Below are 25,654 nucleotides of genomic sequence, written 5' to 3'. Positions count from 1 at the left end.
CATGTCCCTTGTTAGCTGCAACTCTTATTTATTTGTCCAAGTTTCCACTTATAAGCTTCCCTTTTGTGACTTAGTTTACTGAAGAGTTCCCTGCTAAGCCAAGTTGGTCTTCTTCCATACTTGTTAGTCTTCCTGTGAGATGGTTTGTTTCTGCACTCTCAGTAAGGCTTCTTTAAAGTACAGCCAGCTCTCCTGGACTACTGTCCCCCTCAGACGGGCTTCCCAAGGGATCCTGTCCATGATTTCTCTGAGCAAGTCAAAGTTTGCTTTTCTGAAGTCCAGGGTCCTTACTCTTCTGCTCTCCATCCTACCTTTCCAGTGACCATTATGATGCACTGCAACTTGACATTGTACTCCAAAAGATTCACTGAGATTCAACATTACCGAAAATCAAACTTGGAATGATGTTTTCAGAAAGGCCCCAATTCAGCGAGATATTTATGCAACTGTGTATTGGTAGTCCTATTAACAGTAACAGTAATTTTTGTGTGCTTAACTTAGGGAATGTACTTAAAAAACCTTGTCGAATCATGGACTAATGTGTATTGAGTGTGTGCATGAGCATGGCATATCGAAGTCTCTTGATAGGCTTGTTTTAAAATTAGTCATGTTCTGGTGGAAGACATTGAACACATTGCTTTCCAGTGAATAAAATCTTTTTTAGAATTATCTCCTTTTAAAGGCTGTTTCTAAATTTAGGATATTTTATCCATTTTAAGAAGTGATAATTTGAAATTTAAAATATATCTAAAACCTTGAACATAGAGCATACATTTATACATTTGAACCTACTTTTGTTCTCTCTTTTCATATTATATATAATTTCTTCTCTTTGTTGTGGTCTTTGCTTACATTTTATGTCTTTGCCATATGTTCTTTCTTGATAATGCTGTATTTCTTGACTGACTTTCACAATATACTTACAGAGATACCCATTTCTCCTTGTTGTGTGCTCCTTCTGCTTCCTGGTTACTGTGTTGCTTTCCTCTTCACTTGTGCTTTACTTTTCTAGTAGTGATTTCTGAAGCACCTATTCAAAACGCTTCAGACACCAGAACTTTAGTGAATGTTACTTTACTAGCAGTTTATAAATACAGGGCAGAATGGGAAAGGGGACTGAGCAATAAAGTGGAGGGAATAGAAACTGCTGAAAAATGTTGATCCATTAATTTTACTGGTGTATGAGAATTTAGCTGTGACACTCCGATTAGTGTCAATTGAAGTTGCATTACTGAAGCATTCTTGCCACTTAAAATATAAGTAGTTATTAACATATGGCGCATCATGATCTTTAGAATGCAACATTTTAAATTTGTTGTTACTTCAGCTGTACATAGCTAATAGGTAGAATTAGCTCTTTTAATTTGTGTTAACTCCTTCCATATAGCAATTAGCTTTGTTACAAGTTATTAATTTTAAGATTTTTAGGTTTCCTAATATAATAACCAGCGATCCTGATTTTCTCTGATTAAAAAAAACCACATCCTAATTTTCAGATTTAAAAAAAGTAACCCAAAAGCCTCATTTTTCTATGATTAAAATGAAATGCCATGATTAAAATGATTTTATTTATATATATATATATAAAAAATATTAGTGGCATTTCATTTTAATCATGGAAAAATGTGGATTTTGGGTTACTTTTTTTAATCTGAAAATCGGGGGTTTTTTATTTACCGGAGAAAACCAGGATCCCTGATGATAACTCTGTTGATTATCTTACTCTCTCATTTCTGAGAGAACCTCTACTTATAAATTTACTTAAAGAGTCAGGGAATGTTTGCCTGATGCCTGTCTGTCTGTTTTTATAAGCAAGGTGAAAAATAATTTTGGTGGCATAAACATGCTCGCTAGAAAGGCTTGTCATTTTACCTGCTGTTTCTTTGTTTCCAGGTTAATGCCAAACTGCCTGTTGGTACCCCAGATTACATGGCACCAGAAGTGTTGACAGTGCCGAATGGGGATGGCAAGGCTTTGTATGGACCTGAGTGTGACTGGTGGTCTTTGGGAGTCATTGCATATGAAATGATTTATGGGAAATCTCCATTCACTGAAGGCACTTCAGCCAAAACCTTTAATAATATCATGAACTTCCAGGTACAGTGAGACCATTCCATATTTCAGTGTAAAGAAATGTAGAACTAAAACCCTATATATTTCTATGGAAGAGGGAGGTAGTAGATGGATTTGTGCCACTATGTCATATTTTAGTTTTGTGATTGCCATATTCTGAAAATGATTTTCATGTTCTCTTGGATTGTAAATTATTTTTAGAAGAAATATCTAAAATTGCTATCTATAGTGCATAAATTAAAAAAGATTTCTTTGCAGTATGCAGTAATATTGATTTTCTTTGTCAGATTTTGATGTTGGCACAAAGTAGAACATTTTTTTCGCACCTTGGACTTAGATTCTTGGGCATATCTAAACATTATGAACCTTAAGAACCTATACATTTTTGGTTTTTTTTCCTTACTGAGCAGAGGTATTTTTTTTTCAAATACAGAGATTTCTGAAGTTTCCAGAGGATGTAAAAGTCAGTAACGAATTTCTTGATCTGATCCAGAGTCTGCTTTGTGGGCAGAAAGAAAGACTAGGTTATGAGGGGCTCTGCTGCCATCCATTTTTCTCTAAAATTGACTGGAATAACATCCGCAATTGTAAGTAGAATAATATTACATGAAAAATAGGTCCTGAAATCTTAGTAACATAGGAACATCAGTAAAATGAACATTTGGTTTGCTTTTGAGCTGAATCCTTATTCACAAAAAGTAGGGGTGTATGGATAAAGATTTCTTGACTGATACCAATAGCCAATTATTAACAAGCCATATCCGCCGATACTGCTCTGACAGCTGATTTACAGGAATGTAGCCTAGCAGTTTGGAGATCAGCATCCTGCTGGTAAGTCTGTTTGGGGGAAGGGGCTTGGGGGGCAGGTGCAGATTAAGGCCCCCATGGTTAGGGAGTGAGTGGGGCAGGTGCTGCCCAGTCAAGGCGGTGAATGGAACCCCAGGGCAGGGCGTGGGATATTACTGTGGGCTGCTTATCCAAGGGGGAGTGAGGGGTGGTGCCCCATCACTGTGGTCACCACCTGGGCAAGGCATGGGGGGCATGTACCCCCCAGATCTGTGCACAGGGCAGAAGTGGGCTGCAAGCTTGGGGCCAGTGGCTGCACCAGCCTCTTCCCATCGGGGATGGGGTTGGGGTTGGGCCAGGGCTGGGAGCGGGACAGGCTCAGCCGCATGGTGTGAACTGTGGCAGTGGTGATGGAAGGGGTGGCTACACAGGGGGGCTACAAAGAATCTTGTGGTGGCCATAGCCCTGCAAGCCCCTCCTAGCATTGCCCCTGCTCAGGGCACTCCACTCTGCTGCCTTTCCCTTGGGAGCCCTGTGCTGGGCACATGCCCCCTGCCTGACTTGCAGCATGGGGCTCCTGAGGGAGAGGCAGCAGAGTGGAGTACCTTGAGCAGGAGCGGTGCTAGAGGGGAGTTGGGGGCTATAGCCACCTGTCCTAGCACCACTGCCACTGCCCACCCCTTTTAACTGAGCCTGCCCCACTCCCGATCACGGCCCATCCCCCTGACCGTGAAGAGGCTGCTACAGACCCTGGCCCTGAGCCCATAGTGGGAAGCCTGCCTCTGCCCCGTGTACAAATCCAGGGGGCACGTGCTCCCCATGCCTCCCCCAGGGGTGCATGCAGCTGTGGGGAGCCGCCTGCATCTCCACCCTGAGCCCTGCCCCAGGGTCCCATTCACTGCCTTGTCTGGGCAGCACTTGCCCCTGCCCTACTCCCTCCCTTACTGTAGAGGCCTCAATGTGCCCCCCCTGCCCCTTCTCCTCCCCATGCCTCTTCACCCTCCAGAGACTTACTGGTTGGATGCTGCTCTCCAAGTTGCCTGGCTGCATTCCTGGCCGCATGCATGCATGCAGCATTTATCGGTGACATTGGCTACATTGGCCAAAAAAAGACAATAGGTGATAATATTAATTTTCCTTTCGTTGGTGCTGATCTGATTTGCGACTGATATCTCAGTCCATCTCTACAAAAAAAGCAGTATAACTGTATGAGAACAGATGTGTTTTGCAGAACTATTATTTTTCTCTGTTTTGTGCATAGGAGGCATTCATAAATTGTAAGTTACAGTTGTACAGGTGAGAATTTTAAAAAGCACAAGATAGAGTTTGATAATTTTATGAATGGGATGACATGATATGATTGGTTACAATAACAAGGAACTGGACTGGTGACTGAGAAGATCCCTTCCAATTTTTGCCTCTATGTAAAAGTGTGGATGGTTGCAACTTTTTCCTACTCCAGTTTGTCTGTCTTCACTTTGACTGGGAAATTTTTTTAACTCTCTCTCTCTTTCCCTCCACTGTGATTCAGTTTATTATGTGAACCATATTCCTTTTACCTTCTCTGTGTATAAACTTGTGTCATGAAATCATAGAAAATGAGGGTTGGAAATCACCTCAGGAGGTCATCTAGTCCAATCTACTGCTCAAAGCAGGACCATCCCCAATTATCATTACAGCCAAGGCTGTCAGGATCAGAGTAAAGAATGGAGTTTTTGCTACTAGAAATTAATTAGTACAAGGATTCTCTAACTCTTTCTTGGTGTAGACTGACATCTATTTAAGGATTATATTTTTCTTTTTTGTTGTTAATACTACTGTTTACAATTACATAAGCCACCTTCTTATATTTAGAAAACCCCTAAGACAAATACTTGTACATGCAAGCAGTGGTTGTAATATCAGGAAAGTAATCCTATTTGGCAGCTGGAAATAGTGAGGCACTAGTACCATGTGAGAAGCAAGTACTCTGCAAACCATCTCGGTCTCTGAAACTATCATTTTTGGAACATTGTTTACAATTAAATAAACCAAATGATTTTGGGTCATGAATTGTATCTTTCTTATGTTTTTAAAGGAGTCGAACACATTGATGCTTAATAAACTGAGGAGCAAATTTCCTGGATAGTTTATGGTAGTGTAAGAGTTATGATGTAGTCATGATGGTCCATAAATTATGCGAGAGGCAAGGATTTCTTAGGGAGATATCTTTTATAGGACCACCTGTCAGGGGTAGGCAGTTATTTTGGTTGGTGAGCCACTTAATGTGTTTTGGTGGGCTGTCAAGGACTGCATGCACAAAATATTTCAGATGATATAATTTAACAAATCATATACTGAAAATCAATGATCTACTATAACATATTTTAATTATATTTAAAAAAATATTTTCTGTCCTGATTTATGTTTTTTTTTAATAGTGTACATAGAGGCAATTGCATAATAGCTCAAAACAAAGTCTTACTCTTGTGTGATGGGGTACGTGTGTGGGTGTTTGTGTGGGGGTGGGGGGCACAGGTGTGTGCACGTGGGAGAAAACAGTTAAAGCTGTGTCTATGTTCAAATCTCTGAATCTTTCCGAATCTCTTTGAATTGATTTGGAGGGTTCCGATTTTGTTTTGAAGAGATTAAAGGGTCCTCTGATTTAGTTTGGAGATTCAGCCACTGAATTGGGCCGAATCTCTACTGAATCGAATCGGGGAACAAAGCTTCACACAGCCCTACTGCTCAACTCTTCCTGCCTCCAGCAGCTCTTCCTCCTCCTCCTGCCCCTAATGTGTTTCATAGTTTCATAGTTTCATAGTAGCTAGAGTCGGAAGGGACCTAGGTAGATCATCTAGTCCGACCCCCTGCCTTAGCAGGAAAGAGCACCGGGGTCAGATGACCCCGGCAAGGTGCTCATCTAACTTCCTTTTAAAAATCCCCAGGCTAGGAGCCTGCACCACTTCCCCTGGAAGCTGGTTCCAGGCCCTAGCCGCCCTGACTGTGAAGTAGCGCCTCCTAATATCTAATCTAAACTTACCCTCCGCCAGTTTGTGACCGTTATTCCTGGTCACTCCTGGCAGCGCACGGGGGAAGGGACTCCCCCAATACCTGCTGATCCCCCCTGACCAGTTTGTAGCAGGCCACAAGGTCCCCCCTTAACCTTCTCTTGTGGAGGCTAAACAGGTTCAGGTCCCGTAGCCTCTCCTCATAAGGCCTGCCCTGCTGACCCCTGATCATACGAGTGGCCCTCCTCTGAACTCTTTCCATATTGTCCACGTCCCTCTTGAAGTGTGGCGCCCAGAACTGGACGCAGTACTCCAGCTGCGGCCTGACCAGTGCCGCATAGAGGGGGAGGATCACCTCCCTGGACCTGCTCGAGATGCATCTGTGGATGCATGACGGTACGATTGGCCTTCTTGACTGCCTCCCCACACTGCCGGCCCATGTTCATCGTGGAGTCAATGACGACTCCAAGATCCTTTTCCGTCTCCGTGCTGGCAAGAGGGGAGTTCCCCAACCTGTAAGTGTGGTGCCGGTTCTTCCTCCCCATGTGCAACACCTTGCACTTATCAGTGTTAAACCCCATCCTATTCTCATCCGCCCACCGTTGCAACCTGTCAAGGTCAGCTTGTAGCCTATTGCACCCTTCTAGTGCGCCCACATCCCCCCACATCTTAGTGTCATCAGCAAACTTGAACAGGGTGCTTTCTACCCCCTCATCCAAGTCACTGATGAAGGTGTTGAACAGTGCGGGCCCGAGGACCGAGCCCTGCAGAACCCCACTGCCCACATCCTTCCAGGTCGAGAAGAACCCATCCACTACCACCCTCTGGGTGCGGCCCTCCAACCAGTTGGCGACCCATTTGACCGTGTGGGCATCGACACCACAGTCTCCCAGCTTTTTGATGAGGACAGGGTGAGAGACAGTGTCGAAAGCCTTCCGGAAGTCCAGAAAGACTACATCCACAGCAACCCCTGCGTCTAATGATTTGGTGACCTGATCGTAAAAGGCCACCAGGTTGGTCTGACAAGACCTGCCACTGATGAACCCATGTTGGTTGCCCCTGAGCATGCATTCCCCCGCAAGGCCCTCCTGGATGTGTGCCAGGATAATTTTTTCAAAGAGCTTACCCGGGATTGAGGTCAGACTAACTGGCCTGTAATTTCCCGGGTCCTCTTTTTTTCCCTTTTTGAAGATAGGGACCACATTGGCCCTCTTCCAGTCCTCCGGCACCTCGCCAGAGCACCACGAGTGCTCATAGAGCCGCGCCAGGGGTCCCGCAATGACCTCGGCCAGTTCCTGTAGAACCCTAGGGTGAAGATCGTCCGGACCAGCGGACTTGAACACGTCCAGCCTCTCCAGAAGTACCCTAACTCCTCGCTAACCCTTGGCCCAGGCGTGTCTCTCTCGGGGCCCGAGGGGGGCCCAGCAGGGAGGTGGCTGAACTGGTCCCTACTTAGGAAGACAGAGGCAAAGAAATCGTTAAATATGTTAGCTTTGTTCCAGGCAGGGGGGAAACTGCAGCTGTGTTGCTCCTGCCCCACTGTGTTGGACTCTGGCTCTAGCTCCTGGCCACCGTCCACCCATTTTGTTGCCCACAGGTGGCTGCTTGTTGTGTTGGGAGGGCAGAGTGGCTGGAAGATGTCCAGGAGCTGGAGTTGGAGCCCTGTGCGCTGGGGCAGAAGCTACTTGGCTGTGGTTTCCCCCTGCCTGGAGCAGTGAAGGAGGAGGAGCCACTGGAGGCAGGGGGAGTTGAGCAGTGCTTGTGCAGCCACAGCAGCAGTGTTGTGTGTGCTGGGCGGGTGAGGGTGGGAGTGTGGTGTGGGCTTCCCCAGGCGGGAGCAAGCAAGGCTCAGCTTCATGCAGAGTACTGTGGGAGCAGCTGCAGGCCGGATACAGTCAATCGGCAGGCAGTATATTGTCCACTCCTTAACTGTGTAGTTGTAATTAAAGTTAGACAGGCTTTCTGCATTTGAAGAATGCCTTGCATTCAGCAGCTTGTCTAACTATCCCAGCTACGTAGTTGGTCCAATAAAAGATATCACCCTAAGAAAGTTCTGCCTCTTGATAGTTTATTAAATCCATTCCACAAGTTTCAGATGACTATTTATCTGCTTATCTTGTGGGGCTGAATATCAACTTTTTCTTTTTTCAAGAATCTCAAACTCTATTAAAAAACATTGGTACTAGCTTATACTTAAGAAGCACTCCATTACTGTTGTGCTTGCACCCCTCTAAGTACCAGGATAATCGATTTGAATTTCAGATTTCAGTTTAGGATTTGAGCCATTAAAGGATCTTTTGTTTGATATTGTTGTTTGGCGTTATGGCAATGTAAGATGTTTTGTTTTGCACATAAAGCTGGACCTTCCACTTTATGAAGTTTCCAGCCTCTATAGGTTCTGGTAGCAGGAGAATGTAGGTTTTAGTAAATTCAGTCAGCCAGCATAATCTGCTTCAGTAGATATCTGAAACATTTTTAATGTTAATTTGCACCTTATCAAAAGTGTGTTTGTGAAACAATAAAATGTTTGTCCATTATATTTGCTTACACTAGCTTTTGGAAGACTAAAGCAGCAGCTCTCAACCGGGGTGGGGAGAGGGGGTCCTGTGCCCTCCTGGAGGGCCACGAGCAGGTTTCAGGGGCCCACCCGGCCTGGCCCGACCCTCCATAGGAAGGGACAGTGAAGGGTGGGGTGGAATGAAAGTTGGGTTAATAGGTAGAGTAATTTTGTTTTTCCCTTTTAATAATCAGGGGTGAACAGGAAAATTCAAAATGTAATCCTTTCAAACATTTGATAACACCCTAAAAAGAAATGCACAGAAGAAGCAAGGTATGATCTGCTTGCTACTGATCCAAATATTGCATGCTAAACATTTTTTAGGCAGGCAAGGTTCTTTGGGTAGATGTGATATCTTTTATTAGACTAACCGAGTCTAATAAAAGAGAAAAGTTTGCAAAAAGTTTTTTCCAGCAAGTCAGTTGGTCTAATAAAAGATATTACATCTACCCAAAGAACCTTGCCTGCCTATGTCCTTAGACCAACACCTTGTTCTATGGTGAGTTGTGCCCCTGCTGCTGCTGGGTGGGGAGGAGGTGCCTCACCTTGGCAGCCATGGTGGTGCAGCTCTCCCTCACACACTGGGTCTGCCTGCTGGGCCATGGAGGCAGCTCCTGCCCACAGCTGGTCTGGCCCAGATGCAGCCCTGCGCCATTCTGTGGGTGCAGAAATCTGTGGGGGGCATGTACCCCTTATCCCCTGCTGCACAGTCTGTGTCCCCTGCCCCTCTGCCAAGTTGCCTGTGGCTCCCTCATCTTGTGGTCTGTGCCCCCCTGCCCCCTACTGTGTGGCCTGTGCCCCCACCCCCCGCCCCCATAGATTTACTTGCAGGGAGCTGTGAGAGCTGCTGTCCACCTGGCTGCCACATTCATGTGTGTGGCATGTGGTGCCCCCTGCCTCCAATTGCCCTTCCCTGCTCCACATGCAGCCCCTTGCAGCCTGGAACTCTGCCAGCCTGGAAGGTGAAATCCACAGTTTCCCATTTTTTTCTCCTTTAAAGGGGAAAATCCATGATTGCTTCTCAGCTTCTTGTGGGCTAAGATCAAGTTCTTTCTTAGTCCATTTGATACCTGATGCAATACAGGTTGGGAGGCGTGCTGCTCACAGGAGATATTTTAGGAAGTTCATTGTCTTCAGAGAACAAAATAACATACTAAGGTTAGCTTCTGTTTCTGATAGTGAATACTGCTTTAAATAGGTTAGGCCTGTGTTTTTACATCTTTCCTCATACTGTTGTTCAGTTAGTCTCTTTTAGATTAAATATCCTTAAAGATATCATTCAGAGCAGATGCTATAAATTGTTTTTTTCCTTTAATAACTCCAGTAGGTATTTTAAAACACTAGAGAGAATAATGCTAAAGCTACTTGGAAAGGTTGTGTAAATTCTTGACTCCAGGAAGAATATATAGATCACCTGACAGGTCAAGAAAAGATATATTTCTGTTCTGTGGAAAGGTTCTATTGTTCCTCTAAATCCCCTATTCCAATAAAGTCTTTCACTGACCCAGGGGAAATGCAATATCCAGTCTCTGAAGTTACATGGAAATAATTTGAAATGATGGAATGACCCTATTAAGGTAATATTTGTTGAAGTAGCCGTAAGTCTACATACTGACACACCGTTTAAAAAACTGTTTTTCCTCAGAAGAGCTATTTAGATTCATCTTAAAGATTATGATAAACTGGATAGTGTACTACAGTGATATATATATATATTAAACTACCAATACCCCTTTACCTCCAAAAGTCATTCTTTGGAACAGATGGGTGAGGGTTATAGCCTTCCTTGTGAGATGGATATCTGGGCATATGATGGATTTTTATGCAGTATACAACTGGAAGGTATATAAAAGCTGAGCAGAACATATATACTTATTTGCCACATATCAGAGGCAGAAAATAATCCATACACTGATCAGATTTATATGACTTGAAGTATCAGGATTAGATTCTTATCTGAATAGTATAGTTTTGTCACCTGTTGAATACACCTAGAGGGAGTAGAAAATATCTTGCAGGGTAGAATGGTGTGCATTCTCCATTCATTTCACAGTCTTGGCTTGAGCTTGGGTGAGTTTCTTCCTTTCTGAGAAGCAACTGGGAATATTCTGGATACATAATATCACTTTTGTATTCACTAGTGCTCATTCTGCTGCTCTGAGGTTACATAGTTGGATAGGGATGGGACTCGGATTTTAAACAGGAAGTAAGAATCCAGTTTATTCAAAGCTCCCCTTGCACAGAACCCTTGTGTAACAACCAGATTCTTCCCTTTTCTATACTTTTAAGGCTTGCAGTTTATCCTATAGGCATTTTTATTGGGTAAGGAAATTCCTTTGTGGTAGGAATAAAAGAATCTGAAGTCATTACCAAGTAATTAGCAAAGCCAAACCAGCAGAGCGGATCTGCGCATCATCTCTTTCCTTCTCTCCTGTGAGTTTGCTCTCATCTACAGTGGCATGAAACCTCTTCAAATGTAGCTCTTTCACTTTTGGTCAGTGTTAGCTGTTCTGATACATTTACAACCAGAAGTGTCTTTGCTGAATGACTTCCTAGTCACATTTTTTTTCCTTTTCTATTGTTTCTTGATAGTAATAATGTAACAAGGTTATAAAGAAGTGCTTTTGAGCAGTGTTAGCTTGGTAATTGCTCTTCTCAAATGAGTGCCTCCCCAGGAGGTGCAAAGTAGAGGGCAAATTCAGGTTTTTTCTTTTCATTTTGCTTTCACTATCTTTCTTTTCTGTAGACCTTTCCTTAAACCTCACAATGAATAACTGAATAAAATGTGATCTTAACTCTATTTAAATTGGACATTCTTTAATTTTTGTAGTCCGAGTTGGGCCTTCTGTAAGATTTTTACTGGTAAGAGGAAAGATTTTGTTGAATTGCTTGAGGCTGATTTATGGTCTCTCTTCCTATCTCCATCTATCCATGGCTCTCTCTGTATGTATGTGTTATGTGTATTTTTGTATATAAGTAGGTAAGTAGGTAGGTATCTGTAACTTTTTACCTTCCTGGTAAAAGGTGAAACTCTAGTTATCTCTTTTTCAAAGCTAAAAAAAAAAATCTGCCAAACATTTTTTATATGGAGATAAGAGATGTGTTTGGCTAACCAAGAGGGGTTCTAGACTTTCTATATGAATGAGGTAGTTTGCTCCTTCCTGTGTTGTTTAGCATCATTAATTCATTTTTACCCTCAAATATTAGATTAAAAAAGCCAAAACATTTTTATGGAATACCATTTGTATGAAAGATGCTATAATTAATGAAGTTGAATTGTTTTCAGTTGCTCTTGTGCTTGTATGAATGAAATTAGAGAACAGAAGAGCCATATTGGACACTAATTCACAGCATAACAGAGTTCCTGGCAAATATTAATTAGATTTAAAAAAAAAGAAAAATTAGAAATTTCAGAACTTATTAACCTGATACAAACAAAGAAGACTTAAAAGCTCTGAAGACTGTCTGAGAGGTAAAATGATGTATTTTTAATGCATGCTTCTTAATTTTGGGTTTTCCTCCATTCACCCCACTCTGTGCTTGAGACTACTGTGTGTGACAGAATCTTGCCTGCTTCATGGAGTTTTCTTCCTTTTCCCTGCTTGGAAGCAGTTCCAGGATGGCTCCCTGGAGAGTCACTAATGAAGCATGCATGTGTTGTTGCAATTTAGTGATTTAAGCAGGCTGATTTTTGCCTATTAATGCTGGTCTGGTGATTATCTTAAGCATAAATTTGTATAGAAAGTAAAGAGTTAAAAACAGGGCTGTGAAAGGCTTTGGCAACCTAGAGGGAGCTAGCAAGCTCCAGCAGTGACTCATTCTGCTTGTGTCAGTCAGATAAGCATCAGCATCTGTCATGAATGTAGGCAGGTAGGGTTAAACTCAGAGCATGCACAGAGTGAGGAGCAGGGAGCCTGCACTGCAGGGGCTGTAATGTTTGTTCCTGGTTCTTCAATTCTCATCAGCCCTTCAGCTACAGGAGATCTATACTGGATCCATGGTAACGGTTTTAGCACACTGCACTTCCATCAGCTTGTAACAATGAGCTGTGTTCAAGTTGCTGACTGAAGAGCTGTCTCCTTCACAGAGCAAAAGAAAGCTTAGTAGATTTTCAGTGAGTTTAGGACCTAAGTGATGAAATGTTTAAAAAAAAAATTTCCTGGGAGGGAACATGATTTAATAAGGTAGGAATTGCACAGCAGGCTTTTACATTCATTCTTTTCACTCACATAGCCAAACCAGCAGGGAACCAGGGTGCTGCACATCATTTAAAAGAACTTTTGTTTCTTTGGCTTAATTAAATTGCAGCAAATGTTAGAAAATGGGCTGAAATTAAACAACTGCAAGTTAAGCTGTCACCAATGTAGACATTAGGGTAAGAAGTTATAATTCCTGCCAATGAGATCTTTATTCAAAGGTGATTGTATTGGAGCCAGACTGCAGTGGTGTCCCACCAAGAGTTCCAAATCCCTAGTAAACTATCTTGGGGGAATAATCCTTATTTCTTTTTCTCCCCTTTTCAAGAGCTGTTTGAATTTATTAGCTACAGCTTGTTGAAATCTTCCAGGAACAAGACCAATTTATTGGTAACAGGACCAGAAATCAGTACTGGGAGTGCTTTAAATAGCGAGGATAGGCAGAAATGATCTGTTAGCTGGCCAGCAAGGTAGCAGACTATATTCTCATGTAATATTCTATTCTACTAATTGGGCAAATTTAGAGAGAGCTTTCTTTTTCTAGAAGGATCAGGAACAAATGACCTTTAAATATAGTAGGTATTTTTTATGCTGGTTCCTCTTGGTGTTAGTTAACATACCTGTGTTAAAAAGAAAACCAGTTTAACCAGCATGGGAGACATTCTGCCTGCAGAATGGTAGCCATGTTGGTAGCTGAGGGGTTAATCTCTTGTTGCTGTAATACGATTTGAGAGCAGCAGCTCAGTCTGCTTGTGTTAGCAAGATTAAAAGCAGGAGCTGCAGTGCCATTGCAAGCACTGGATGAGTGGGACCGTTGCAGAGTGAACTGTAGCTGAATTTTGTCTTTTCTCCTTGCTTTTTTCACCAGCTCCTCCCCCCTTCGTTCCTACCCTCAAGTCTGATGATGACACCTCAAATTTTGATGAACCAGAGAAGAATTTGCGGGTTTTATCCTCTCCGCGCCAGTTGAACCCAGCAGGTTTTTCTGGTGAAGATTTGCCATTTGTGGGGTTTTCATTTATCAAGACACTGGGGATCCTCAGATCAGAGTAAGTAGAGGTTACTGTTTAAGTGAAAAGGATTGTTAGAAAATCAGCATTTGTAGCAGGTTGGGGGAGGTGGTGGAAAGCAGCTCTGAACTGGCCTCCACTCTGCTTTAGGAAAGCTGTTGGCTTGAGGCTTTATCTGTTGCTGCTGTGATCGTACATCTGATACTGTTCTCTGAGTCTGAAAATGAATTTTCTATAATTGTGATTTAGTTACTTTCTTTTAGTTAGGGCTGCTGTTGTCTGGAGGGGAGTGGGTGGCTTGATTTCTGGTATTGCAGATCTTTGGAAGAGGACTTCGGATATTGAAGTGAGGGTGTGTTTTATTGGGTCAGAGATGCAGAGGCTGGGCACCACTGGATTGGGGGGTGGGGGAGGAGAAGTAGGGAGAGTGAGGCTGGGTCAGTGATCCACAGAGAGAGAGCTCCAGTAATCTGGGAACATGTGGTGATGGACCAGTGAACCAGAGATTGAGCTTCACTGAGCTGGCAGGATGTACTGCTCGGTCGAGTTAAATGCTGAGCCTGGGCACTGCTGTATTAGTATATTATGGGGTCAGAGATCTGCATGAACTGTGCTGGCCTTGAACATATGATGAGATAAAAAGCTCTAGAAAAAATATCTTTATTTGGGAAGTAAAGATTTTGTAATGAAAACTGAGACAGGGAGAGGAAGAATAGCATAGTGCAAACGCTTTGACATGATGGGTGCATGGCTTATGGTATTAGAGTGAATGAGAAAGCATTAGTGCAGCACATCAATTTGAGAAGTCCTTACCCCAGTACCAGAAGGCCTTTGAGGCTTTAGCTGATTGGGTGACTCAACATACTAAGGTATTATATTTTAATGTCAACCATTGTCTTTCATTGCTGCTAATTGGTCCCCACTGGGAATTAAAACTGACAATATGTCTTAATCAAGTTATAATGTCTCTTGTCATGTTGGTTGTGCTACTAAAAGTACTAGAACTAAATTTGGTGGTATCTTGGCATCCCTGATCTTTCCAATGTTGTGAATCAAGGTTATATGATAGCTAGGCTAGTAATAAGGGAACCACTGACTGTCCTTCCAGTATGTGTTGCCTTCAGGGTAGAGGATGGAGAAGAGGAAGGCGTAATAACAATTGAAAGAAGGAATGTAATCTATTAGGGTGTTATCTAACATTATCAACAGAAGGACTTTTGGGGAGATGCATGGTAAATAACACCTGGAGATGTGTGGGGTTAAAATCTTTCTCGAATTATGATGTTGATCTATCCCTACATAGACTTCCATGTGACAGAACCAGAATGTCATTCATCTAACTGTCCGTAGAGGCCCCATACTGGATTTGTGTGTGTGTGTGTGTGTGTGTGTGTTGGAGCCCCAGTACAAAAAGAGAGCATTTGAGGTTAAATCTCAGGTGCATTGGCGTATCTCTGGTGTTTAAAGGCTCAGCTTAACATAGGTGCTGCAGGTCAATGCTGGTCTGTTTTCTCAATGATATTTTGGATAGTAAGTGGTACATCTGACAGATAAACCTGTCTGCTGATGTTTAATTTTGGGTTTTAGTAGTAAAATAGTAAGGGTTCAGCTGAAGTGGGCCAAAATTTAATATGTGATGGAGGAATTATGATGGCTGAAGTCATGTTGCATTGTCTCTTGTATCCTCATTTCTCTCATGTTAGAATACAAAAACAATGTCTTATTAAGATTATTTTGGAGAAAAATGAAGTGTAAGAAGATTCTGTTTTAGAGGACATACCCTCCATAATTTCAAACAGGATTTTTATAAATTAATTTTAGGCTTTGCCTTGGCAGCATGCTCTTGCTTTTTATTTAAGGAGGGGCTATTAAATATGAGGACTGTATGGAGACTCCATTATGTCATTTATTTCAACTAGCACAGTAGCTAGTGAGCTCCCTCTATCCTGTTGCTGGTGCCTGAAGTAAGGATGACTTCTTATTTATGATGAAGTGCCTACTCTGCTTTATAGAGCAAATAAGATATATTACTTACCCCAAGGTATTTAACAACCTAATTCCAGACCAGTAAATGAGCAACAACTATAGATAGTTACAGAAGCAAAACTTAGAAAAGCTTGTGTCCTTGTTAGTCTTAAGTAGGATGATTTCTTTGGCAACTATGATGTCCTAACTCATTGTTGAAGAATTTAAGTTTTTATTTACCCCTCACCCCACAATAAGTTTGGTTGCTAAGTGATGCAGAGCTGTTCTCCTGTATCTGCAAATGGATAGCTAATGCCTTTGCTGCTGCTCACAGCTTGGCCAAGTAGCTGTAGAGTGTAATTAATTAGGTCCTCATAACTTTCCCTGCTTCTGTTCAGAACCTAGTGGGCAGTAGCCAGCTACCAAGGGCCATTCTGCTTTCACATTGCTGCTACTGCTTAGTAAAGCCAGAAGGAGCAACAGGTGAGGTAGACACTTGGATTTCTGGTGGCTAAGTAGCACCCAAAAAGCAGGGCAAGGGAGGACTAAACTAGCAGAAATCTGTTTATTTACTCTTTTCCTCCCTGCTGATTACGCTTTCTGTGCCAATAAAGAATTTGGGCCAAGGAGCTTGAAGGGTGTCTGGTTTTTCAAATTTATCAGATACCTAGGCTGATACAAAATGGGGAACCCTTAAGCCAGAGGGACATAGCTTGTTTAAATATCTTGGGTCCTGTCCCCTTCTGAGCAACAGAGCTTGGCACTAGTATGTTACCTCAGCCTTTGCTGGTTAGAGTTTCTTCAACTTTTATCTCTCTCTCAGATATTTGATCCAGCCACTTGTAGGTCTCTGATAAAGTGTTTCAGCCTTGGAAAGGGTGGAAAGGGAAGACAAAGGCTTCAAAAGTATGCTGTCATTTGTTTACTGTATTTCACATCTTAATGATATCATTGTTTTGTGTTGAGGAATTTTTAGGCTGGAATAGGCGCTTAAGAGAAAGCAGAAAACAGATAAAAACCTGGAGGAAGGGAAGAGTATGGATGATGAATAGAGCATGAGGGATGGAGGAGGGGGACAACTGGTTGGGGGGGATGGAGGAAAAGACTTGTATATTGGGGCCAGAATTAGGATAAGGAGCACTATGACATCTAGGAGAAGGAAGAAGCATCAGTTGGAGGCTTCTGAGACTGGGATAAAATAAGGAAGAAGGAAGAGGTATAATACAGGGTGATCTATGAACTTCCATCTCCTGCACCCTTTTGTTCATTTTTCTACTTTTTCCTGTAGTGATTTTTTTTTTCTCAACAGAATATTAGAAGAGAAGCCCTTGCACAATGAACATTCTTGCACCATTTGCTTCAGTTGTTCTAAGATCATTAGATAACTAGCTTAAGCAAACTCATTTAGACACATTACTCACAAAGATATTTTTTCCTCTTGAAAATATGGCACAATCAGCATGGTTAACATTTGCTGTCATAGACTTGACTAAGACTTGAAGGTTTTAGCATCCTTTCCATTGCAGTTTTCTTATTTATGAGTTGATTACCCTTTGTTGTTAATCAGTTCTTCACACCTCAGAGGAAATTGCAGACACTACTCTGTTGTGCTGAGAAAACTGACCCCTGATTTAACAGTTAATTGAATTAAATATTTTGAGACAGTACCAATTGAGTGATAAGTTCGCATGGTGGCTTTTGCTGTCATATTGAATATGTTTAATTTCTGAGATAACGCTGACTGAAGAGGAATATAACAATGACCTTACAACATGCTTATTTCACATCTTGTCATAATCTGTTGGGACTGTGTAGCTCTATGACAAGGCTTCTGTTAGGTTAGTAAGAATCCCATTTCTCTTGATTACTTTCTCTTCTTGAGACTTAAAGGTGGTAGGGGTTGTCATGAAGCAATCTTACAATAATTTGCATGAAAGGAGAAATTAACTTCAGTGGTCTTTTTCAGCTTTTAACTGCACGTATCGCAATTCTTGTTAGAAATCAGTGTCATGGGACGTTGAGATGTGCTGATTCCCTATGGTAGGTGGTGGGATTATCCCTTGAGTGGTACACGCATTTTGAAGGTATTTCTTAATTTAGGGGTGCTATGGTGACAGGGACGAAGGGGAAGATTGCCATCTTTTTCTTCCTCTTTTTTTTCTTCCCAACAAGTACACTGTACCTGAGAAGCATGCCAAAACCACTTAATGACATGCCAAACTTTGGTCAGAAGATGTCAGTTGAGAGTAACAATACACTCTGTCCTGTCTTGTCACTCTTATATTGAATAGTGTGTCATATCAGCATTTTCAGTATTCTTTCATAGATTCTACCCTTGTATCCCCAGTGTTGTAGTACATTTAGACCTTTTAGCTGGCTCTCCAGGAGAATGTCTGAATTGTAAAATGGCCTCCACTATATAATGAACACGTTCCTTTTAAAAAAGCACCAAGGGAAGAAACTGAAGTATCAAAATGAAGTAGTGCTGCGAGTGGAACATGTATCCCCATCTTCATTAGAACCAGCTAACATTTACAGGGCTAGTGCCTGTGGTTCAAGTTGAATCAAAAAGGCAATGACTAATATGAGTCTTTTAAAAATGGCTTTAGCTGAAGTAGTTCAGAAATCTAAAGTTAATATTTTAATGCTAAAAAATTGTCAGAACTATCTCATTACACATTTGCAGCTACTTACATTTGTATGAATTACATTTTAAAGCGGATTACTTAGCATCTTTTTTGGTTAATGTGCGCTTTACTTTTTATTTTTAGGCTGTTTTTCTCAGCTATCCATTTTTAGCTTTGTTGTATGCTCAGCTGTGATGGGGTTTAATAAGCATTTTTCTCAGATGGTAGGTTGCCTTTTTTCTGTAGGAGTATAGTGATATTTTGATAAATTGATTTTTAAAGATGATAAACTGTGGGATTGGATTTATTAAACTAGTGGGGATCAGCCTTTTTAGCAGGTATGCCACAAGTTAGCCCTGTACTCTCATTGAGGGCCATCCCTGATCCCTGCCTGATCTGCTGCTCTGCTTTTTGCTCCTTGCCCTATCTGCTGCCTACCCCATCTCTGATCTGCCATGTGCTACACACAGAGGCTGGTCATGCCACTTGTGGCACACATGCCACAGGTTGACCACCCCTGGGTTAGCCTACCAATAGAACTAAACCTAACAAAAGTATTCACATTTAAGATTTATTCTTTTAATAAGTTGTGATCATATCCTGTCAATTGATATGGGAGGATGCATTCTCTTAATAGGTTTATTTCTTTATTAGGTAACTTAAAAAAAGATGTGATTGGATTAGAAATTTCTATATGGTTTGGAATCAGTGGACTGTGCTATATTTACATGTTCATATTGGGACTGGGTTTTCAAATGGCTTTGGTTGCACTCCTTAAGATCTATTTTGTTCCATATGTACAGCTATAGCAGTTTCATAAAAATCCATTTTTTGTCTTGTGTGTGACTAATACCCTGTGTGTTTCTGTCAACTGGGAAGTACATTTTCTCAAAAAATGGTCGTAGTGGAATCAAACTTTCCTTGGTATAAGAAGAGATACTGTTGCTGTGTGTGGGTGTGTGGCTGTGTGCAAAGAGCTGCTTGAAGCTCATTTCTCTCCATGGGGATAACTGGCTGCATACCAAAGCTGTGGCCAGGAGAAGCAGTAAAGCAATGTGTGGGCAGACTGCAGGTTCTTTTATTAGCACCTTCATTGTACATCTAAAATCTCAACAGTAAGTGAGCACTAGGCTTCTTCTATTAAGTTTGGCTCCATCATTAACTGCTTAACTATCTAGTTTGAATTGTGCTGTGTTATAGAGACTAGTGTCTGTTGAATGCAGATTTTTTATGATTTTATATTTAGTTGTATATTTGAATCAGACTTAAAAGAAACCCTATTTGTTTTAAACTACAAAATCTGCTCAGCATTGCAAGGAATTACTTCTAAAGCTTTTTTAGAAGGAATTTAAAACCAACTGATATGGTTATCTCTTTAGCTCTCTCTTGTGTGCCTCTTGGCTCCTAAAGACAATGCTACTCGATTTTCTGGAGTCAAACAACAGCAAATGCTGTAATTAAATAGATTTTCCTCATGAGTCACAAATTATAGGTGCAATTCTGAAGTTCTGAAATGTGGGTAACCATATCAGTTTTGATTAGGCCAGAAATGGGGCATTAAGAGATGGCTTGGTTATGGTTTGAATCCTTCAGTAATAGAGAAGAAGCTAAGCAGAAGGAAAATCCGCTTGCTGTGGATCAGGGCAAGGCCTGTTGAGTTCTCAAGTGTGTTTTTTAATGCTATTTTTTTTCAAAAGTATTTAACGTTGTGCAGCAGGCAATGAATTTTCAGAAAACTAACTTCTTGAGTGGGTAAAAATATTTTGACTTTTGGCTTCATCACACTTGTAAATATATACGAGAATCATAAAAGAATGCCTGCTGTGTCTCTCATTGTTTTACATGATGAGAGGAGTTGCAAGGTGTTTAATGACATAAAGTGTTGATTGACCTAGCTGTTATACCATAGTACTTGCTTTATCTTTCACTTAATCCTAGTGTTTGCTTGGCGGTAAATTAGGCTGTTTTTAAATGGAGATTCTTGTACCCTTTTTTTCTATATTTATGCATTGTTTGGCTTTATTCTTTTAGGTCTGTTGTTCCAAGTTTGGACTCTCCAGCCAAAATCAGCTCCATGGAAAAGAAACTCCTTCTCAAGAGCAAAGAGCTCCAAGACACCCAGGACAAGTGTCATAAGGTATTTATTTATGCGATTGGCCATCCTCATTGCTCCAGGAATCTACAACCAATGTATACCAAGGGATCTGTCAGATGCTGCTGATCATCAGGATCTGTGGTGGGCAAAGTGCTTTTCCTTCAGTGAAGTGGCTTCCTGTTCATTACAGAGGGAAATGACCTTAGGCTATGCCTTTGCTCTAGATACATTAATCTTAACAAGAGGAAGCTCTGGATTTTAAACAGCCCTTTTCTCAGCATGACACAGACAACTGCTTCTTCCAGCAGGCGGCGTTTATTCCTCATCAGTTGCAGCGGTTCTGTTCTGAGTGCTACAAGTCTCTCTTCCTAGTCCTTCAACTTCTACTTACGTAACTGTTACTACTTCATTGATTACAGTGAACATTTTACAACAGTTACGGTTCCTGAGTAAAAGGAACTTACTGGAATCTATTCAAACTCACTGCTTTTTTGAGACTTTTATGAGTGCAATTATTTGTCTCCCTGCTCTGTGCTGGATTTGACCATTTGTCCCTCACAAGGAGATGGGGGGGAACCATCTTCTGGTCCAACATGGATTTGGGATAAAGTTAAAGTGATCCATCTCTGCAAATCAGGTGAAAAATGATTGTGGCTTCTTTGCTAACTGGGGTTCGAAGAATGACTGAATACGAACAAGCAGCTTGAATGAATGGGGTGACTTAGACTTACTTCCTGTCCTTAAGAAGAACTGTGAATTCCCAGGAGCAGACACAATGGTATTGGAATTTAAACAGCATTTGGAGAATTTATTGCTAGGATCTCTGAGACTGAAATTTGTCACACAAGGTACACTGAAGTTAGCAGCTAAAAAAGCCTTTGAAATCCCTTTTAATCTTTCAATTTTGTTGCAGATGGAGCAGGAAATGACGCGATTGCATCGGAGAGTGTCAGAGGTGGAGGCTGTACTTAGCCAAAAGGAGGTGGAACTGAAAGCCTCTGAGACCCAGCGATCCCTCCTGGAGCAAGATCTGGCTACCTACATCACAGAATGCAGTGTGAGCCTTTACCCTTTTCCCTCTGAAGGGTTACATCTGATGGTCTCTAGCATTCTGTTCCATAGAGGTTTCAGTGCAGCACACACTAAAGACAGAAGATGCAAGAGGAACAGTTGTCTATTGAAAATGGAGCAGTAAATTGTTTTCAGCCTACAGTTAGATATGATTTTACTTAAACTTGGATGATGTTGTTAGAATATCATACAGTAATAATTACAAAGTAGGTATGACTGATTTCTTGCTTGCCTTGAAGCACCCTGAGGTGGTTTTGTTCTTGATCTTTTAGCTATGTTGCACTACTTTGGGGTTCTGTTCTTAGCAGATGGTGGAATCAAAGGTGGGGTTAGTCAATCCAAGTGTAGCTAAAGTGTTTCAGGAAGTGAAAGTGCTGACTCAAGATGTAGCATTCTGAGTTCAATCTGATCCAGTTCCCTAGTATTGTGGTATGGGCACTGTAATGACAGATGCTGCTTTTCAAATGGGATTTAAAAGTGAAGCCCTAAATCTGCCTTTAAAGAGTTTTTGGCACTTTTATACAGGAGCAGGGATGTCTGCCCAGTTGTCTTGGCAAAATTTCAGTTAGGGTGTTTACATTCTACATACCAGTGCTACCTTTTATTTTCAGCTGCATATGATAGTCTGTCTTCCTTTCCTTCTCCCACCAAAACTTTAGCATGCGGGTACTGGTGGTCTTTAGCATACTGGTGTAGATAACTGCAGTGTTAGCAGTAAAGAGGTCACTGAGTTTTAGAGGTGTGAGAGGCATTTCCTATGGAGTATACTTCATTTATCTGAATAGCACAGAAGGCATTAATGTATTTGTGTAAACGGAAACTTTACAATTAAATAATGTACATTAGGAAACATATCTGAAGTTGGGTTGAGCTATGGGTATTTTATAATTTCTACTGTTTTACATGACTGCAGAGATTTGGATCTTTCTGGATGAAAACTAAAAAATAAATATAGGTAGGTTGCAAGACTGTTAGTCTGTCCTGAAATCCTAAGCAAAGATTAGACAGCCTGAAACAAAAGAAGTATTACTATTAATAGTAGGTACTCCTACCCTTTAACAAAAAGTTGAAGGACAAGCAGAGGATTCAACTTAATCAGCCTGTATGGAGAAAAAATGTCAGTCTTGGTAATAATAGTAGCATTAAGTGAATGATGGTATTAGGGTCATGAATAAACACTGCTAGATAAAGGACAGATAATTAATTTCAGTAAAGGTTATCTTTTGGAACCTGTGTTCATTCTTTGACTTCAAACTTGATTTGCAGAAATAGTGTTTGAATAAAGATCTTAATGTTGTAGCTTTTTGGTTGTATGCAAGCTGTTTCTATCCACATAGAAAAACTGAAGTTCAATAGCAGTGAATTTTTAGGCTTGGTGTCTCAATTTATATTGACTCGTGTTACTCAAGGAGAAGCTTTGTGTTCCTTTATTTGAGGATATTTCTTATGCAACAATGTGCAAAGGCAAAGAATCTGTGTATTGAGAATTTTGCTTTCTGCAGAGCTTAAAGCGAAGCCTGGAACAGGCACGGATGGAGGTGTCTCAGGAGGATGATAAGGCGCTGCAGCTTCTTCATGATATCAGAGAGCAGAGCCGAAAACTGCAGGAGATCAAAGAACAGGTATAACTGCTTCTCTGGGTAGCAGAGTGCCTGACAGTATATTTGCATTGCTTGTATTTTGCACTTCTGATGCCAGGAACACATTTTGGCATATGGGCACACAAGTTACTATCAGGTAAGTTACTATGAGGTACTAGAGTGTTAACTTAAAGTGCATCTACAACCTCCTAGTAGCTGATTATATGCATGCTTTTACTCTGAAGTAAATGTGAGGCAGCTTACCCCCTCAGTAAATTTGCCTCATTTACTGCAGGGTAAGAGCATGTACCTGGTAATGCAGAGCAGCTGATGTACCTTAAGTTCACACTTCACTTACTTTAGCTTATCTTTTTTGGGCCCTTGACCTCATTGATGGGATGCAAAGGCTTACACCATGGAGGTATTTAGAGTTTCTTAAAGTGCCTGCAGAGAAAATATGACTTTTGTGTACATTGAAAGCACACATGTTCTCAGACCTTTTGATGCTTTCTTGAAATCCATCAAGTGGATCACATAAAATGTCTTTAAAAAAAAGCTAAAAAAAACTGAGAGAGACTTTTGATATTTTTAATAAAATTTCTGTATTGAAAAAGCATGAGAATTTAAAATAAAGTTTTTAAATGAATTAACAAGTTCCCCTTAGTTCTCATCAGAAGTTCATGAATCCTTTACAGTGAGAGTTTTGAAATGGGGGTGGGGGGAGTAGGGGTGGAGGGTAACCACATGAGATCTAATGTTGTTGTGATTCGACCAACTTAAATTTCTAATGGTCTTACCTTGTTGGTATTTCAAAATATCATCTAGGTTGTTGAACTGTTCTTTTTCTGGCTTAGCCTCTTTGCAGGGTACATGTTTTTTTCAGAGTTATTTTTTGCTCTAGAAAAGTGGTAGGAATTAATCCGCAGACTTGTTTATATGAAGAAATAATAAACACTTAAATGAAAATATGACATTGTGGACAATTTTCAGATTAAAAGTATTGTGGGACAGAATCCATTCCATCCCATTGTTTAATGGAAATGTAATTTGCTATGGAGTTCAAACAATTCTAAGCAATTATCTACTGCTTTTCTCTTTCAAAGCACTTTACAAACATTAACTGACTAATTTTGGTAAATGAGATGCGGAAGCATAGAACCCTTGGTAATAGGTCTCTGGGCAGGAGCTACTCTTTTATGCAAAATTTAATTAAATGCATATACAACCTCTGGAAGTGGCAGACCTATATACACATATCAAGTATTCATTCAGCTGATTGTTTTCAAAATGGCAGTGTTCTAAGTCTTGCTACTTTGCTTTCTGTTGCTTCATTAGCTGGATTTCTTTAAATGACTTGGTGTAGAATGTTTTTGCAATCAAATATTTAGATTCGTAAAATTTGACAAAGGAAAAAATAATTTTAGGAATTTTAATAAAACTTGTATCCCAACATGACTTGAACTCAGTATCTCTGAACATACATGTTGGCTAAGATTAATCAGTATATTAAGGTGTTGTAGATGGAATTGTAACAGGTTTTTAGGACCTTTTATGCAGGGTTTCTCTGGGGTTCCTCAAGCTGCATAAAATATGTTGAAAAATTTCTGCTGACTCATTAGCAGGTGGATCTTGGAAAATAAGAGAGCCTGGCTTATTTGTTTGAGGCAGAAAGAACATAAAGGGTGAGAGAGATCTGATCCTTATGATTTTCTTTATAGAGGAGCCAAGCTTGGGGAGAAACCTGCTTGCATAATATTTACACAAAAAGACAAATCTCAAGAAAGCTGTTAAAGCTCAAGTATTTGGTATTTTCAAGGCAATGCTATCTATTCACCGTTAGTGTGGAAAGTCAATGGAAAAAGAAAGTTGTTCTTTCTAGTTTGGCTTCTGGTAATAACTTGACTATGTATATTTTTGTTCTGACAGTTTTTTAATCTCTGATTAGCCTTTATGTCTGCATTTCAGTGTTCAGGTGTTCAGTGTCTGTTGCATTCCAGTAAGATGCATGCCAGAACATCTTGTAGGTCTTAGGTTGCATGGCAAGTTCCTCTCACCTAATTATGAGATTTTTCTTAAAGATGGAACCTTGAGTATGGCAGGAATCAAGAAAACTGAGCTATTTAACAACCTCCAAATTTATTAGCTTTGTCAAAGGCAGGTGTGGTCATAGTTGTAACTCTTTAAATGATCACTGCTCTATAAGTTGAGTGTTTCTCAAAGTGCTGACACAAGTTATGATCTCTCAGCAGAGCACAAAGCGTTTTTCTTATTTCTTTGTGTCAATCAATTGGTGTAAAAGGAATTTTCTACAGTAATGTTTTTATTTTTATCACCTCCAATATAAAAAAAAAAAAGAAAATACTTGGGTAGCAAGAATTGTGACAAAGGATATTTGTTAGGAGATTGAGTGACCTGGATCCTTTGTGTGCATTATGAACCAGAAAGCCATTCTAGGCCAGAAGACGATTAGTGGCAATTTCCAGTATGGCAGGGTATTAGCAGCACCTCCCAAAGGATGGTCTACTGAAGATCAAAGCTTCCTGGGAATCAGTATCAGCACCTCTTTATAAAATTGTGGAATCAGTGGAGTTCATGACAGTTTTCTGTGGGCATTTGATCTGGGAGACATGACTACTTGAGAAGTGTTATGATGAAGTGGGCAGTGAGGATTGTAGCTGTGTATTTGAAAATGGGATGTAATGGG

The 25,654-nt window shown here is 40.9% G+C and overlaps 1 protein-coding gene across 10 annotated transcripts in view; it reads left to right on the top strand.

Moving 5' to 3' along the window:
* CIT (citron rho-interacting serine/threonine kinase) overlaps nt 1-25,654 on the top strand; it is a 110,534-nt gene that overhangs the window by 15,123 nt on the left and 69,757 nt on the right. For all 10 annotated transcript variants that reach the window (XM_090063167.1, XM_090063163.1, XM_090063161.1 and 7 more), the window contains exons 8-13: nt 1,894-2,097; nt 2,507-2,660; nt 13,471-13,651; nt 20,236-20,341; nt 21,213-21,356; nt 22,873-22,992. In XM_090063167.1, the coding sequence (XP_089919293.1) occupies nt 1,894-2,097; nt 2,507-2,660; nt 13,471-13,651; nt 20,236-20,341; nt 21,213-21,356; nt 22,873-22,992 (909 nt within the window). The remainder of the gene's footprint in view (nt 1-1,893; nt 2,098-2,506; nt 2,661-13,470; nt 13,652-20,235; nt 20,342-21,212; nt 21,357-22,872; nt 22,993-25,654) is intronic.

This window comes from Crocodylus siamensis, chromosome 9 (genome assembly GCF_052110815.1).
Source record: "Crocodylus siamensis isolate JL-2025a chromosome 9, ASM5211081v1, whole genome shotgun sequence".
Lineage (NCBI taxonomy): Eukaryota > Metazoa > Chordata > Crocodylia > Crocodylidae > Crocodylus > Crocodylus siamensis.
Note: the sequence above shows the minus strand (reverse complement) of the source record. Positions and strands in the feature narration are given on the sequence as shown.